Source organism: Artemia franciscana, unplaced genomic scaffold (assembly GCF_032884065.1).
Source record: "Artemia franciscana unplaced genomic scaffold, ASM3288406v1 PGA_scaffold_49, whole genome shotgun sequence".
Taxonomy (NCBI): Eukaryota; Metazoa; Arthropoda; class Branchiopoda; order Anostraca; family Artemiidae; genus Artemia; species Artemia franciscana.
The window spans coordinates 13,100-31,218 of NW_027062689.1; the positions used below are offsets into that span (position 1 = coordinate 13,100).

Sequence of the window (18,119 nt, forward strand, 5' to 3'; positions counted from 1 at the left end):
ACACCTGTCACTAATTTTCAACGGTTTAAAACCACTGGAATACTTTAAACGGATTGAAACGGAAGGCTGAATTTTTTATTTTTTTTTTACAAAATGAGCCTATGAAGCATAAATGTTGAAAAAAAAAAAGAAACATGGAAAACGGTAAATTCCCTCCTTGGTCAAAAGGGTAAAATAGAAGTTATTAATAGATTAGAATCAGAGGGTAGGACTTCGACTACCCCAAAGGATGTTGCGAATCATTGTTTAAATATTTTTCTAGTGAGGGAGCGAAACTTTGCGATAATGCTCGGGAAAGAATTAAGCGGCCTCCCAAAATAGTTCAGTCGGAAGTTCCAATAGAGAATCAGTTGGTTTTTAATGCTTGAACTATAAATGAAGAGAATAAAATTGTCAGTAGAATGCAATGAAATTGAAGTGATGTAGAAGGGGTTTTTCTTAAGATTGTTCATCAGTTGAATTAGTTATAACACCATTTTTATATAATTTGATTAACAAATCTATGGAAAAAGGAATTTTCCCGGAAGTTTTGAAGGTCGCTAAAATAATACCATTGCACAAAGGAGGTAAGAAAGACGAACCTTCAAACAAAAGACCCATTTCTATCCTCCTTTTCATTCCATAGATATATCAAAAGGTGATTGGATCCAGGATAACTGATTACATTGAAAATAATAAAACTCTTATAAATACTCAATTTGACTTTAGAAAAAATTCATTCCACGGAAATGGCAACTATTAAACTTGTTGATTAGGTAAATAAGTCGTTTGAAGCGGGTCTGATTCATGCTGCTTTATTCCATATATGACCATATATGGTCAGTACAGTTATTACTTGAGCTGGAAAAAATCTGTGTGACCAGAAAGAGTTCGTCTTGTTTTGAATCTTATTTAAGTGACCGGATATAAATTGTAGTGAATGGGTGTTTTAATTCTATAGCTAGCGCGGTAACTTGGGGAGTACCCCAGGGTTAGATACTGGGTCCTCTTTTATTTTTAATTTTTACAGATTGGATTAAGATTATTCGTCAGAGGCTGGTATAATCCTATTTACAGACGATACTCTTTTCAAACAGTTCGTGGTAACGAACTGTAGTAAGGAGCGACCCGGCTCAATAGTAACCAAAACTCTAGAAAATGGAATTATGATACCAATAGCTACATCAAAAGAATCGTATTTTAATGCTGGTTTTAAATATATAAGTTTCATCAAGTTTAGTCTTACCCATCAAAAGTTACGAGCCTGAGAAAATTTGCGTTATTTTAGAAAATAGGGGGAAACGCCCCCTAAAAGTCATAGAATCTTAACGAAAATCACATCATCAGATTCAGCGTATCGGAGAACCCTACTGTAGAAGTTTCGAGCTCCTATCTACAAAAATGTGGAATTTTGCATTTTTTGCCAGAAGGCAGATCACGGATGCGTGTTTATTTTTTTTATTTATTTATTTTTTTTTTTTCTTTTTCCCAGGGGTGATCGTATCGACCCAGTTGTCCTAGAATGTTGCAAGAGGGCTCATTCTAACGAAATGAAAAGTTCTAGTGCCCTTTTTAAGTGACCAAAAAAATTGGAGGGCACCTAGGCCCCCTCCCACGCTAATTATTTTCTCAAAGTCAACGGATCAAAATTCTGAGATAGCCATTTTATTCAGCGTAGTCGAAAAACCTTATATCTATGTCTTTGGGGACGACTTACTCCCCCACAGTCCCCGTGGGAGGGGCAACAAGTTACAAACTTTGACCTGTGCTTACATATAGTAATGGTTATTGGGAAGTATACAGGCGTTTTCAGGAGGATTTTTTTGGTTTGGGGGAGGGGCTGAGAAGAGGGGGATATGCTGGGGAACTTTCCTTCGAGAATTTGTAATGAGAGAAGAAAATTTCCATGAAATTTCCATGACAGGATTTACTAGCATTATTTAAAAAAAAAACAATTAAAAAATAAAAGTGAAAAAGCTTTTTCAGCTGGAAGTAAGGAACAGCAATAAAACTTAAAACAAACAGAAATTATTACCCATATGAGGGGCTAACCTCCTTCTAATACCTCGTTCTTTACGCTAAAGTATTTTCAGTAATTTCAACTACTTATTCTACGGCTTTTGTGATTCAGGGGGTCATTCTTAATGAATTGGGATAAAATTTAAGCTTTAGTGTAAAGAGCGAGGTACTGACGATGGGGCGAATCCCCTCATATATGTAATAAAAACATGAGAATACAAAAGTTCTTTACGTAAGCTAATTTATAAGTTACGTAAATCTTTTACCAATAAAAAGATTCGTAAAAAATTAAAAGTTCTAGTTGCATTTTTAATTAACCAAAAAAATCGGGGGGCAACTAGGCTTCGTCCCTCGTTCTTTTTTTCTCAAAATCGTTCGATCAAAATTATGAGAAAGCCATTGAGCCAAAAAAAAAAAAATATGCAAATTTCGTTTTGATTATTCCTCTGCGGAGAGCCAAAATCAAAACATGCATTTGATTCAAAAACGTTCAGAAATTAAATAAAAAAAACAAGTTTTTTTAACTGAAAGTAAGGAGCGACATTAAAACTTAAAACGCACAGAAATTACTTCGTATATGAAAGAGGCTGCTTCCTCATCAACGCCCCGCTCTTTACGCTAAAGTTTTTTACTGTTTTAAAAAGAAGAATTGAGAGAAAGAGTCAAACTTTAGCGTAAAGAGCGGGGCGTTGATGAGGAAGCAGCCTCTTTCATATACGAAGTAATTTCTGTGCGTTTTAAGTTTTTATGTCGCTCCTTACTTTCAGTTAAAAAAACTTGTTTTTTTTATTTAATAATCGTAACTGGTCCATCAGTTGATCTACTTTTTGATAAAATGATAAAGGCAACGACCGAGTTTATTGAGTGGGCAGATTTCAATCTTTTGACATTAAATTATACTAAAACTAATTACATTTTATTTTCTTGGATATCTAGTGTTGAAACTAATTTAGAAATAGTAATAAACGGAAATCAAATAAAAAGAGTAAAGGTAACAAAATATTTGGGTATTATGATTGATGAAAATCTATCATGGAAACCATATTCAAATATTACAGCTTCGAAGTCCAAATCTCTGCGTGTGCTTCACCGATTCCCTAATATCGCTATTTTGTACCCGTACATTTGTTATAGTTGCTCTGTCTGGGCTATTAGTTTTGTGTCCTATTAGAGAAATCCAAAAAATTTAAAATAAACCGTCAAACTTTTGTCACCTAAAACTTTGTTTACTCATAATATTAATGAAATTTACACTAAGAATCAACTGTTTGATAAGCCAAAAACAAGAGATTACCAAGTGAGTATTTTCAAATTAATTCTTAATATTCTCAATAATTATTATCAATAATTTTTATTTTCAATAAAAATTAATTATTTTCAATAATATTCTTCCATCTTCATTCGAAATTTTTTCCCGATTAATAGTGATCTCCATAGCCATGATACACGAGAACGAGGGTCATCAAATCTGGTACAACCATTTAGAAACACGATTAGAGATTCTTTTGTTTTACCCCCTCTGTATGGAATGTTATTCCAATTGGAATAATATATTCGAGTCATCTGCCATCCTTAAAGACTGCAGTTAAGAGACTTTTCCATGCAAAAGAATAGTATGTTTGTATGTATATGTATGTAGTTTATATGTTTGTATGTAGTACTATTTAGAATAGAGAAGACTGCCACCTGCTACCAATAAACCCTTTGGGGCTTTCTTAGCAGGTTTCGGTAATAAATTTTTTTAGGTTGTTGAACTTTTACTGCTTCATGAAAGAACTAACTAACCATGGGAGTGTCTCGAGTACTATGGTACATCAAATAGCCCCTATAAAAACTAAAATCTTTGAAGGCTGAATGAAAGCTAAAGTATATTTCCCTTGTAAAATATTTTCAGCCAATGCTTCAATTAAAATTTAAAGACATTAGAATATTCAATAGCAAGATATGTTTACATCTAGCAACAAACGGTGGTCTGATCTTGGTTTTTAAATAGTTAAAAATAGATAATTCAAAATCCAAAATATTCAACAGTGTTATTTTTCCCATTTAAAATTCTGGAAAAAAGAGTTAGGCACCCCTTAAAAGGGGGTGCCTCCGAATCTTGAAAAGATTTGCGAGAATCAGGCAAAGCTAAAATTTTCAATGTAACAAGAAAATAACTAAAACATAATAAAATCATAATTTTTATGCCCTTGAATTTTGAATGACATCCTTTTGCACCCCTTAACATGGTTGCCACAAAAGGTCAAAAGATTTCCAAGCATCGGAGAACAGAAAACAGCTGAAAACTTAATCTATTATTGGAAAGTATTTTTTCACTAGGTGCAACTAGAAGTTCCTATTCACCTTAATATTTATTATTAGATATTTCGTTACTTGCACAGATCAACATGCAGGCTTTTATTTTCAGTGGAAAAAAAAAAATCTAAAAAGCCGCCTAAAAATAGAAAAATGGTTACAATTAAAATGTGCTATTCCCCTCTCCTGAAAACATATTTCAGTGACTACTCAATACAAGCTTAGTTCTAATTCGTGTCCAAGGCTGCGAACTCTTGAACATGATCGGTCATAAATCTTCGAATTATTATTTGGCTTCCAACCACAAGTAAATTGCTCATAGAACTGGTCTGTTTTGAGGTATCTGTCTCGGATTTACTCTAATTAGCCATGGCAGTTTTTCATCACTTCCACCAATTTGATTAATTCAACCGAGTCCGTTGATCAACTTATTGGAAGTGATGAAAAACCTAAGAGCCAAGACAGAAAGGTCAATATAACTATAAAATCCAAAGTGATAAAAGTGATGGTGGAAGTGATGAAAGACCTGAGAGCCAAGGCTAATTAAAGTAAAGCCAAGACAGATATGTCAAAACAAATCAAAGCCTAAGTGATAAAGTGATGGCGGAGGTGATGAAAGACCTGAAAGCCAACGTTAATTAGAGTAAAGCCATGACAGATGTCAAAACAAATCTGTTTTAGGGACATTTGAAGGCGACTGGATACCAAAAATTGATTCAAAGACTTATGGCCAACCATCCAAAAGTTTCTTGAATTTTCGGTAAAATTCACAAATTTTTGGCGATTTCACTAAAAGTGAAACCCACAAAATCGTGTGGATCGTTCAAAATCAAGATGTAGTTACCTGCATAGATTTATGTATTTCACTTTATGATAAGTAGTTAATCATTACGCGAGGTTAAATTTAATTTCAAACTATTAATCTTATAGTGTTTTGAAGCAACGATTAGAAGAAAGAGAGAAAGAGGGAAAAATTAAACTTACTTCGAATCGCATTCTTTGGTTTTCAATATAATTGACGACTCTCTTTCCATACACCAACAGAGGTGTTTGCTGGTGATCCTCATCATAAATCTGAACAGCTCTAGCTACTTCACGTTCTAAGCGAGGAATTTCCCGATTCAAACGTTTTCTCTCTTTCTCTTCTAAAAGGAGTGCCCCTCCGCGGTTTGTATACCTATTAGTATCATGGGATTTGTATTCAAAGTCTTCAAGCTTACGCCAAAGCTCCTGGTGCTGACGAAACTGAAAAAAAATATATTAATTTTGGAATAAACAATCAAGAGAGATAAAACTCTACAAAAAGAAAACTTCAAACGAGACGACTTTCATTAATTAAACTTTCATTAATTTTAGATGCTGTTTTGCCAAATTTTCCAAATTTTTTAAAAGAAGAGTTGCGATGCTATTAATTCATATTAAAAGATGAACGACACAGAAGTATCAAAGCTCAAGAGGGAAGCTATGTTCTAACATGAGTCGAATTTAGGTAGCCATATTTAACGTCACCTGGTAAAATACAGTGTCAATAACTATTGAATGAATGAACAAGTTAACATGAATAATTGAAATACGAGAAATGGGGAAACAAATTCTGAAGTAATAAGCAAAATAAAATGGCAGAGAAGAATCAAAGCTCAAGAGTGAAGTTATGTTCTAACATGAGTCGAATTTAGGCAGCCATATTTATCACCTGATCAAATATTGTCTCAATAACTATTAAATGAATATACACTTATTGAGCACGCTCTGAACTCTGCACTAAAATGAACCAAGCCACTATTTTAAGCTTTGCTTCTCTCAATATTAACGGCACAAAAGACAAAGACTTGTTAATTAATGAATTATTAGTTCATGACAGTGTTCTTGCAAGAACATCTTTTGACCAAATCAAACGTTTCTAGCCTGAAGCGATCTTCTGTCCACCATTTTTTTCACAAGAGGCCAGGAAAACTAGAGGCCGCCCTTCCGGTGGCCTAGCAATTTTCTTCCGTTCCCCATTAAAGCCCTCTGTGATTCATTGTGATGATAACATCTTAGCGATTCATTGTAACAGTACCGCCTTTATAAACGTTTACTTACCTTGCGATCGACGTTCTATAGCATCGTTCACATCTTCCGCTAATTGTTGCTCCAGTTTAAAGTCTCTACTCGAAAGTCTACGTTTGAAAGACCTAAATTGGGTTTTAGTTGGTGACCTTAACTGTGACATTCTTGATACCTCCAATAGGTCAATCCTCTTGCTAGAGTCACTTCCTAGCATATATCACGTCGCAGTTAAGAGCCTCCCATCCACGTATATTCATAACAGAGGCTGTTCAAAATCTAACCTGGATCACGCGATCTCTTCCAGTTCCAGCTTAATATCATCGATTGTTAGGGTGGACGAAGAGAAGATTGATGACGATCACCTTATTCTTAGCTGTAATTTATCCTATGAACTATCTGGCAAAACACTTTCGGCTCAGCCGAAGTGGCATACGAAGTTTAACTGGGATCGTGCTAATGTCTCACTATACCCTTCTACGCTAACTGCTTTACTGTCGACCATAAAAGTGCCATATCACCTGCTGCAAACGTCAGTTTCCTCGCCTTCAGTAGAGTTGACCTAAATTGCTATTATCATCAAATTGTCCATTGCCTTAAAACAGCTTTGAAAGCTGCAGTACCTGTGGATAAAGTTCGGATTGGTACAAGAAAGCCTAATTGGAACATTGATCCTGAAGTAAAACGTGCTAAGCCAAATTTTGGCTACGTATGTGGATATCATGTGACCGACGATCGTCCGGAGCTGTTTTCTCTGTGAAACAAAAGTGTAAACTTGAATATAAGGTCAGTTTGAAGAGAGCACGCTTAAATGCATGGCCAGGCCCCATCGACAATGCCTCCTGGAATAAGGTTATTAATAGTGAGAAATGCTCCCCATCTACCCTCTCTTGTCTCCGGCTAGCTAATTTTGTTGATCATTATAAGCGCGTGTCCAGTGTTTTTAATAGTTTTCATCGGTCTTTTTATTATAAGTTGCTTTTACCATACCGTCTCCTGTAGGCTCATGTCCAGCCTGTAGCAATATCTGAAATTCGCCGGGCTTTAAGAAAAATTGAGCGTTCAAATAGTCTTGATGGCCTTTCTTACCGATTTTTTGCTTATGATTGTCCTGCTCTACTTAACCATCTACAAATATTTTTCCAGTCTTGCTTAGCACAGTCGCTTGTTCCTGATAGTTTCCTTTGTGGTCGTGTAACGTCTATTCAAAAGCAAGGCAAGGACCCCACCCTGTGTGAAAATTATAGTCCCATTATAGTATCGTGTAATTCCAGCAAGTTGCTTGAACATTTGTTACTACCAGAAATTGAGTCGAATTGTGATTTTACGCCTTTTCAATTTGGCTTTCAGAAAAGTTTCGGTTGCTTTACATTTTACAAAAACTAAAATGTCTTTATACTGTCTTACTATTGATATTTCTGGAGCTTTCGATAATATTGTGCACTCTCAGGCTCTATTTTCCCTTGCGTCTTCAGGTTTTAATCCTTCCGTACTAAGTTTATTGTCTTCTTGGCATTCAAAGTCTAAAATTCAAGTTGCCTGGAATGGCCAAATATCTGACCCAGTAAAAATTAGTAAGGGAGTTCGGCAAGGTGCCATATTGTCCCCTAGTAGATTTAAATGCGTGCATGCATAGTGCCTGCGTCCCCTTGAAAGTTCAATTTTTTACGGTAATATTGGTTTGTCTTCTATTGCATATACAGATGACGTTCTTCTTGTTGCCCGGACTCGCCGTGGATTGCTTTCTAATTTTACTATATTAACCAATGAATTATCTAAGATTGGACTGTCAATTAATGCGTCTAAATGCGTACTTTTGTTTTTCAGTAGCATCTACACCAAAAATTTGCTCGTTCCTTCAATAGCGCCACGTAAACAGCTGACTTAAATCAAAGACTTTACTTTAAAGTTAGTCTTTGATTTGTCCATGTCAAAATCCTCTTCATATGTTTTCGGGCCCAACTCCTTTCTACAGTTCAAGTTGCCTTGGTCTTTCAATAGCAAAAGTCTACTTGTTCCTTCAATAGCGCCGCCTAAGCAACTGTCTTAAGGACTAACTTTTGATTGGTCTATGTCCAAAGTCCCTTCAAATGTTTTCGGCCTCAGCTCCATTGTACAGTTCAACTGTCTTTCTCTTTCAGTAGCATCAATGACACCAATGTACTTGCTCCTTCAAGAGCGCCGCACAAACGACTGACTTTAATCAAAGACTTCAGCCGTAAAATCTAGTCTAAGATGGTGTTTTTTAGACAGCAATAGCACTAGAATGCAAAAGTAACTATTATACAAAGTGTTTTGGGCTCAAACAACAGCTAAATTATACTTGAAAAGGAAAAGTAGACAGTCAAATGTCAAATTAATAGCATTATAACTTTCTGAACAGAGTTTCGAGCATTTGCTTTGATAGCCCTGAAAAGGGCTGTTTGATACTATAGGATAGACCTATTGCACACATTACTTTTTAGCTGGTTTCTTAGCCACCGACTTTTTAGATGGTACTTTCTTGGTGGGAGCTTTCTTGACTGATGGCCCCTTCTTAGGTGTCGACTTCTTTTCTGCTACTGCTTTTTTGGCAACAGTGGGTTTCTTGAAAGTCTTTACAGGTTTCTTGCTACCAGCCATTGGCTTGGTAGCCTTTTTGGATGAAGTTGACTTTTTAACTGCAGTAGGTTTGGCTGTTTTCTTGACTGAGGTCTTCTTAGCTGTGGGCTTGGTAGGCTTTCCAGCCTTGGGGTTTTCGGCCTTGATAGGCTTTGCAAGCTTGAAAGAACCAGTTACGCCAGTACCTTTGGGATTTATAACAATTCCATTTGCAAGACAGCGCTTCAAAGCTTGCTTAAGATGTATATTCACAACTTTGGCATCATTGCCAACCTGAAAATTGGCCATTATGTATTTGAGAATGGCCTGACGGCTAGATCCCCCGCGTTCTTTCAGGTCAGCAATGGATTTGGTGATAATTTCGGGTGGTTTGCTGGTGCCTTGGCTTTTTATCCCCTTTAGGTTTTGCAACCTTAGCTGGTTTTGGAGCCTTTGCTTTCTTTTCCTTCTTGGCTGGTGAAGCCATGCTCTGGGATTCTAAAGATGTTGGTGCCACTTTAGCTTCAACTTCAGATATTTCCAATTCTTTTCTAACTTCTCTCTATCACTAGTGCGACTAAATATACAATACATGTTTATTTTCACAGTTTTAGTATTGTACTTTGGAAACTGCCGTACCCGGGTTAACATTATTCTCTGTGCGCGCGCGAGCTAAGGAATTTCGGCCGTGCTTGTGTTTGTTTGGAATGGCTTTATTCAAATTTTCGACTAGGAGGTAAGCTTTTGGGGTATGAAACCTATACTAAAGGATAGACAGGTCATTTTTCTACAAGTAGACATTTTTTTAGCGCTTCATTTGTGCTAATTTGCCAGCAAATGGGCAGAGAACAGTGGAAATCCGTCAAAACTAGTGTTCAATCTCAATAAACACCTTTTTGCTAGGAATTTATATCCTCGATGTCCACTTTTTATTTTTTATTAGTGAAATCCAGTACAAGAGCTTTCAGAGAATGTAACATAGATGCATGTGCGTTTGCAAAATCGTATTCAAATTAATTCCGAAACTCCAGCTAAAAACACAGAAGATAAAGCAATAAGAAACGACACCTAAATTTGAGGCTTAAAGTGTCAAACTCGTATTTTAATGAAAATAAATTTCATTTTATTCTAAATTTATATTTAAAAAGACAAGAATAACATTGTAAGGTTTCCGAGATGCGGAGAGTTGGGAGCGGAAGTGAACCGTTTTTATTTGTTTGAATCACAGCCTATAAAAAAGTTCAATATACATAACACTTAAAACAAAATTATTTGCAACCTGAGAAATGTCCCTTTCTACAGTATATTTTCAATTGTGCTTAATATCCAACAATAGAAAGCACAAATTAGCCTAATTGTGAAAAAAAATTGACACAATTACAATCATTAGATTTATATGAATAAGTAAGGAAAGAATGTATGCCTTTTAGATTTTGATATCTAAATCTCTAGTGATGTTTGACACATTTACAATCATTAGATTTATATGAATAAGTAAGTAAAGAATGTCTGCCTTGTAGATTTTAATATCTAAATCTCCTGTGATAGTAGTACAGGGAGGATATGATGTGGAAAAGGAGGCTTCAAAAAACAAGCATCTCAGAATTTCTTTTTTTTATGTTTTTTAAACAGAATCCCTTTAGAACAACAGTTTTCAACAAAAGAAGAGTCAAAGGAACTTGGATGCATTTTTTTTATCTCTTTTTTCAAAACAAAGGCTTTTATTACTCAAAAAGCCAAAGGTACTGAAATTTTGAGGCTTTTGTGTCAAATGTATTCTAATAAAAACAAATTTTACTTTATTTTAGCATTATATTTAAAAAAAATGAAAATGGCATTGTAATTTTTTTGAGATGTGGGGGGGGGGCGGAGGCAAAGTTGAAACAAACCGCTTTTATTTATTTCGATCATAGGCTATCTGAAAGTTTATTATACATTCCAGTCAAAAAGGAATTATTTTAAACCGAAGAAATGTCCCCCTTTCTGCAGTATGTTTTCTAGTCTGCAGTATGTTTTCTAGTAAAAAAACAAAACAAAAAAAAACTCAAAAACTCAAGCCCCTTTCCTCCTTTTCCTCTTCCTGTCATATTTAATACGATACCATAGCAATCAGCTGTAAAGTTTTTGACAAACTAACAAGTTTTCTTTAAAGCTCGTTTAATTTATATTACTGAAGGCTTTCCCCACAAATTGTTACTCTATCGCGCGGCTGGCGCTCCATATAAATAAAATTAAATAAAAAAAAACATTTTTTTTTTGCTGAAAGTAAGGAGCGACATTAAAACTTAAAACGAACAGAAATTACTCCGTATATGAAATGGGTTGTCCCCTCCGCAATCCCTCGCTCTTTACGCTAAAGCTTTTAATTGTTTTAAAAAATAGAATTGTGGCAAAGAGTCAAACTTTAGCGTAAAGAGCGAGGGATTGCGGAGGGGACAACCCATTTCATATACGGAGTAATTTCTGTTCGTTTTAAGTTTTAATGTCGCTCCTTACTTTCAGCTAAAAAAATTGGTTTTTTTATTTAATTTCTGAACGTTTTTGAATTAATGCATGTTTGGTTTTGGCTCTCCTCACATAAATTATTAAAATGAAATTTGTATATTAATTCTTTTTTTTGGCTAGATGGCTTTCTCTTAGTTTCGATCAGACGATTTTGAGAAATAAAGGGTGGAGAAGGAGGTCTAGTTGCCCTCCAATTTTTCGGTTACTTAAGAATGCAACTAGAACTTTTAATTTTTAACGAATGTTTTTATTAGTAAAAAATATACGTAACTTAAGAATTAACTTACGTAACAAACTTTCATAATCTTATATTTTTATTATGTATACGAGGGGGTTTGTACCCTCGTTAATACCTCGCTCTTTACACTAAATCGTAAGTTTTGTCCCAATTCTTTAAGAATGACCCCTGAATCAGAAAGGCCGTAGAATAAATAGTTTAAATTACTAAAAATACTTTAGCATAAAGAGTGAGGTATTTATCTCCTCCTAAATACCTCGCTCTTTATAGTAAAGTATTTTTAGAACCCCTCATTTGCGTAATAATCTCTGTTCGTTTTAAGTTTCAATGCTACCCCTTCCTTTCATTTGAAAAAACTTTTCATATTTATTTTTCAATGTCTTCTTATAGTAATGCTAGAAAATCCTGCGCCCTTTTCATTGAATTTTTCTTCCCCCATTACAGATTCCTCCAAGCAAAGATCCTCCAACATAGCCCCGTCCCCTCAGCCCCACCCCCAAACAAAATAAAATTCCCCTGAAAACGTCTGTACACTTCCCAATAACCATTACTATATGTAAACACTGGTCAAAGTTTGTAACTTGCAGCCCCCCCCCAGGGATTGTGGGGGAGTAAGTCATCTCCAAAGACATAGTTATTATGATTTTCGACTATGCTGAACAAAATGGCTATCTCAAAATTTTGATTCGTTGACTTTGGGAAAAAATTAGCGTGGGAGGGGGCTTAGATGCCCTCCAATTTTTTTGGTCACTTTGAAAGGGCACTAGAACTTTTCATTTCCGTTAGAATAAGCCCTCTTGCGACATTCTAGGACCACTTGGTTGATACGATGACCCCTGGGAAAAAGAAAAAAGAAAAAAGAAAAAAAAAAACAAATAAACACGCACCCGTGATTTGTCTTCTGGCAAAAAATACGAAATTCCACATTTTTGTAGATAGGAGCTTGAAACTTCTACATTAGGGTTCTCTAATACGCTGAATCTGATGGTGTCATTTTTGTTAAGATTCTACGACTTTTAAGGGGTGTTTCCCCCTATTTTCTTAAATAAGGCAAATTTTCTCAGGCTCCTAACTTTTAATGGGTATGACTAAACTTGATTAAACTTATATATTTAAAATCAGCATTAAAATGAAATTCTTTTGATATAGCTATTGATATCAAAATTCAATTTTTTAGAGTTTTGGTTACTATTGAGCCGGGTCGCTCCTTACTACAGTTCGTTACTACGAACTGTTTGATAGACACTACCTATCTGATCATTTGTTCATTCTTTTCAAGAGAGGCAATCTATAAACATGGCTAGGACAAAACAAACTGCGAGAAAATCAACTGGTGGAAAGGCACCTAGGAAGCAGCTTGCGACCAAGGCTGCACGTAGGTCGGCTCCTGCTACTGGTGGGGTAAAAAAACCACACAGATACAGGCCCGGAATCGTAGCCCTGAGAGGGATTCTTCGTTATCAAAAGAGTACCGAACTCTTAATAAGGAAATTGCCCTTCCAGAGACTTGTGCGAGAGATTGCCCAGGATTTCAAAACTGACTTGAGGTTCCAGAGTTCGGCTGTGATGGCCCTACAAAAGCCAGCGAGGCGTATCTAGTTGGACTTTTTGAGGATACCAACTTGTGTGCCATTCACGCCAAGAGGGTGACCATCATGCCAAAAGATATTCAACTTGCCCGTCGCATCCGTGGCGAGAGAGCTTAAGTACCCTAATTTGTATGCAATTGCATCTTAACCAACGGCCCTTTTAAGGCCCACTAGATGGTTTAAACAAACACGCAAAATAGCGTTAAACAGCCTAGTTTTCCGTGACAAAAAAGGTATGAGTCAAGGGCCTGTTAGATCCGAAACATCTAATGAAAAGGAAACACGTCAAAATGCCAATTTAGGCCAGCCTAATAAATCCAAAAATACCCAAAAAATGAATAGCTCCCAATGGGACCCAACAAGCCTATGAAAATGCTTTTGATGGAATGTCATGAAAAAGACGGAGGCCCCGTTTTCTAATTCTCTTTGACTAATACGTCGATAATATATTACTTTGTATACAACAAGCAAATTGAGCGTTGCCTTTGAAACAGGGGACTTTTTTTTTGTATTAGGGTTTAGTATGGGTTCTTGTTTAACTGAAATTTCGCAAATCAAAGCCAGGAACAGTAAAAGCAATTTGAGAGCAGAGCATTTAGAATAAGGTGGTAGCCCTTAAAAGGGCTGTTTGGGAGGGCCCGGCTGATTGGGCGCTAATAGACAGGAAAAACCCCTCTTATTTGGAGCTTGTGTATTTTGTTACAGCTTTAGTGCCTTCACTAACAGCATGCTTGGCAAGTTCTCCGGGTTGGAGCAGCCTCACAGCAGTTTGAACCTCTCTGCTAGTGATGGTGGACCTCTTGTTGTAGTGAGCTAGACGAGAGGCTTCCGCAGCAATCCTTTCAAAGATATCGTTGACAAAGCTATTCATGATGCTCATTGCCTTGCTAGAAACACCAGTGTCGGGATGCACTTGCTTGAGAACTTTGTAAATGAAAACGGCGTAGCTTTCCTTCCTCTTTCGTTTTCTTTTCTTATTAGTTTTACTAATGTTTTTCTGCGCCTCACCAGCTTTCTTTGCTGCTTTTCCTGAAGTTTTTGGAGCCATTGTTAATATATTCTTTAACAGAATCCAATAATCAAATGAATAGCGTTTCCAAAACTCGACCCGTATATATACCGACTACAGTTCGCGCGCAATTCTTTTCTCAGAGGAACTCAGTTCGCTGGCTGGAGTATAAATTGTTTGCGCATTCAAAAACAGACATCATTTTCAATTTGTTCGTGATTAAAGAATCTAAAGGAATTTCGTAACCTAGAAACCATGTCAGGAAGAGGAGTGGAAAAGTGAAAGGAAAGGTAAAGCCCCATTCTGACAAGGCAGGTCTCCATTTCCCAGCAGGTAGGATCCATGGTCTTCTGAGAAAGGGCAATTATGCGAAGCGAGTTGGTGCAGGCGTACCCATTTACCGTGCAGCGGTGATGGAGTATTTGGCTGCCGAGGTCCTTGAGCTTGCTGGTAATGCTGCACGAGATAACAAAAAAACTCGTATCATTCCTCGTCACCTTCAGCTTGCCATTAGAAACGATGAAGAACTCAACAAGCTTCTGTCGGGGGTCACCATTGCCCAAGGAGGCGTTTTGCCCAATATTCAAGCAGTCCTTCTACCAAAGAAGACTGAAATACCGGCAAAGGCTTAAATTAATCTAATTTTTAGCTCCAGGCCCAACCCCCAAATTAACCAACAGCCCTTTTAAGGGCTACAAATTAATTGAAATGCTCTATAGCTTGTGACCATCTGGAAAGGACAAAGCTATGAAATTTAGGATACTGAACATGAAAAGGAAAGCTTTCGCCTTTGCCTACCTAGTAACAACGCGTAAGAATTGACTGGAGGCGGGGGAAACATTTTCCTTGAAAATCGTTAAATTATACCCCAACAAAACATGAATAAATATTTCAAGCTTGCCCTTTTGTTACAAGCAATAAAGTCTGCTTTTACATTGATCTCGTTACAAAGCATAGGACTTGAGAGGAAGCTCATTTTCACCTAAGAAACCAATAGATTATACGCAAAAATTGAGGAACTGATTTTAAAAATAAACCAAGAGCCTCTAATTCGACTAATCTAAACTAGCCTAGGAAGCCATAGGATAGTCATCAAAGGTAGAAACATTTGTGGGGGACTTGTCGTTTTTGTTTCAGAAGGAAAAAAGTTTAAAAAAAAAACAAAAAAAACAATGGATAAACATATTTTGGTTCTTTCTAAATATTTGTCTACTAAAAACCTTGCTGTAGGACTCTAAAATTAGGCATTTTGTTTCTTTTCAGTTTGTGGATCAACATTCATTTTTTTACAAAATCTTTCAGCCAACGGCCATACCACGTTGAAAGTACCCAGTCTCGTCAGATCCTGTAAGTCACACAGCGTCGGGCCCGGTCAGTACTTGGATGACTGACCGCCTGGGAACACCGGGTGCTGTTGGCATCTTTTTTTTCTTTCTATGTTTTTACTATGATTTCTTTTTATTCAAAGTAAAATAATATTCTTTAACAAACTCGTTTCCTTATTCTAACAACACCAAGGTGATTATATTTTATATAAGAGAAAAAAAGAGAGACTGAATTGGACATTTCCCTGATTCCATCTATCGGTAATAAATAAATGCGAGTCAACTGTTTTGGCTTAGATGATAAGCAAATAAATGAAGGCGAAAATTGAACAGCCACAAGAGTTGACTCACATTTATTTAAGCCAATAAATAAAGTCGAAAATTGTAACCAAAGTGACATTATAAGCCCCCAAGAAATTCTAGTTGACCATTCCAGCAACTAAATCAAGTTGAAAGCCACCAAGAAACAGACAGTTTTAAATGGTTAATTCTCCTCTGCCGGAATGGGTTCTTCTGCCCTTGGGGCATCTCCTTGATCGGTCAAATATATTGGGGGCTTATAATGTCACTCTTTGATCCCAATTTTTGACTTTATTTATTGGCTCATTAGCTAAGCCAAAACAACAGTTGACTCACTCACACTCATTCCTGATTTCCAAAAAGTTGGCGTGTAATTTAGTATATTCCATTGGGGGCACTTTACCAGTAATTTCTGGTAAAAGCTCACTGAACAGTGTATTTATGTCCAAACCGTCTTCATATATTTTGGGCTCAACTCCATTGTACAGTTCAACTACTTTTGTTTTTCAGTAGCATCTACACCCAAAATTTGCTCGTTCCTTCAATAGCACCGCGTAAACAGCTGACTTAAATCAAAGACTTTACTTTAAAGTTAGTCTTTGATTTGTCCATGTCCAAATCCTCTTTGCATGTTTTTGGGCCCAACTCCTTTCTACAGTTCAAGTTGCCTTGGTCTTTCAATAGCAAAAGTCTACTTGTTCCTTCAATAGCACCGCCTAAGCAACTGTCTTAAAGACTAGCTTTAAGGTTAGTCTTTGATTGGTCTATGTCCAAAGTCCCTTCAAATGTTTTCGGCCTCAGCTCCATTGTACAGTTCAACTGTCTTTTGTTTTTCAGTAGCATCAATGACACCAATGTACTTGCTCCTTCAAGAGCGCCGCACAAACGACTGACTTTAATCAAAGACTTCAGCCGTAAAATCTAGTCTAAGATGGTGTTTTTTAGACAGCAATAGCACTAAAATGCAAAAGTAACTATTATACAACGTGTTTTGAGCTCAAACAACAGCTAAATTATACTTGAAAGGGAAAAGTAGACAGTCAAAATGTCAAATTAATAGCATTATAACTTTCTGAACAGAGTTTCGAGCATTTGCTTTGATAGCCCTGAAAAGGGCTGTTTGATACTGTAGGATAGACCTATTGCACACATTACTTTTAGCTGGTTTCTTAGCCACCGACTTTTTAGATGCCACTTTCTTGACTGATGGGGGCCATGTCGACTTCTTTGCTGCTACTGCTTTTTTGGAAACAGTAGGTTTCTTGAAAGTCTTTACAGGTTTCTTGCTACCAGCCATTGGCTTGGTAGCCTTTTTGGATGAAGTTGACTTTTTAACTGCAGTAGGTTTGGCTGTTTTCTTGACTGAGGTCTTCTTAGCTGTGGGCTTTTAGGCTTTCCAGTCTTGGGGTTCTTGGCCTTGATAGGCTTTGCAAGCTTGAAAGAACCAGTTACGCCAGTACCTTTGGGATTTATAACAATTCCATTTGCAAGGCAGCGCTTCAAAGCTTGCTTAAGATGCATATTCACAACTTTCGCATCATTGCCAACCTGAAAATTGGCCATTATGTATTTGAGAATGGCCTGACGGCTAGATCCCCCGCGTTCTTTCAGGTCAGCAATGGATTTGATGATCATTTCGGTGTATTTTGGGTGGTTTGCAGGTGCCTTGGCTTTTTTATCCCCTTTAGGTTTTGCAGCCTTAGCTGGTTTTGGAGCCTTTGCTTTCTTTTCCTTCTTGGCTGGTGAAGCCATGCTCTGGGATTCTACAGATGTTGGTGCCACTTGAGCTTCAACTTCAGACATTTCCAATGCTTTTCTAACTTCTCTCTATCACTAGCGCGACTAAATATATAATACATGTTTATTTTCACAGTTTTACAATTGTACTTTGGAAACCGCCGTATCCGGGTTAACATTATTCTCTGTGCGCGAGCTAAGAAATTTCGGCCGTGCTTGTGTTTGTTTGGAATGGCTTTATTCAAATTTTCGACTAGGAGGTAAGCTTTTGGGGTATGAAACCTATACTAAAGGATAGACAGGTCATTTTTCTACAAGTAGACACATTTAAATTTAAAGACATATTTATAGACAAGTAGACATATTTATATTTAAAAAGACAAGAATAACATTGTAAGGTTTCCGAGATGCGGAGGGTTGGGAGCGGAAGTGAACCGTTTTTATTTGTTTTAATCACAGCCTATAAAAAAGTTCAATATACATAACACTTAAAA

The 18,119-nt window shown here is 36.6% G+C and overlaps 3 protein-coding genes and 1 pseudogene across 3 annotated transcripts; 1 reads left to right on the forward strand and 3 right to left on the reverse strand.

Annotated features, from left to right (window-relative positions):
* Positions 1–8,796: 8,796 nt before the first annotated feature.
* Positions 8,797–9,231, reverse strand: LOC136041876 (histone H1.11L-like). Its single transcript, XM_065726666.1, has one exon. The coding sequence runs from the start codon at positions 9,229–9,231 to the stop codon at positions 8,797–8,799; it is 435 nt and encodes a 144-aa protein (XP_065582738.1).
* Positions 9,232–13,923: 4,692 nt separating this feature from the next.
* LOC136041917 (histone H2B-like) lies at positions 13,924–14,302 on the reverse strand. The gene has a single exon (XM_065726715.1). The coding sequence runs from the start codon at positions 14,300–14,302 to the stop codon at positions 13,931–13,933; it is 372 nt and encodes a 123-aa protein (XP_065582787.1). The 3' UTR covers positions 13,924–13,930.
* A 1,262-nt stretch (positions 14,303–15,564) lies between these two features.
* LOC136041928 (5S ribosomal RNA) lies at positions 15,565–15,683 on the forward strand (annotated as a pseudogene).
* Positions 15,684–17,160: 1,477 nt separating this feature from the next.
* On the reverse strand, positions 17,161–17,691 carry LOC136041877 (histone H1-delta-like). The gene has a single exon (XM_065726667.1). The coding sequence runs from the start codon at positions 17,689–17,691 to the stop codon at positions 17,161–17,163; it is 531 nt and encodes a 176-aa protein (XP_065582739.1).
* Positions 17,692–18,119: the final 428 nt, after the last annotated feature.

Excerpts from the sequence above, each read along its gene's own strand:
- LOC136041917 (XM_065726715.1), bottom strand. The coding sequence starts at position 14,302 with ATGGCTCCAAAAACTTCAGGAAAAGCAGCAAAGAAAGCTGGTGAGGCG.
- LOC136041877 (XM_065726667.1), bottom strand. The coding sequence starts at position 17,691 with ATGTCTGAAGTTGAAGCTCAAGTGGCACCAACATCTGTAGAATCCCAG.
- LOC136041876 (XM_065726666.1), bottom strand. The coding sequence starts at position 9,231 with ATGGCCAATTTTCAGGTTGGCAATGATGCCAAAGTTGTGAATATACAT.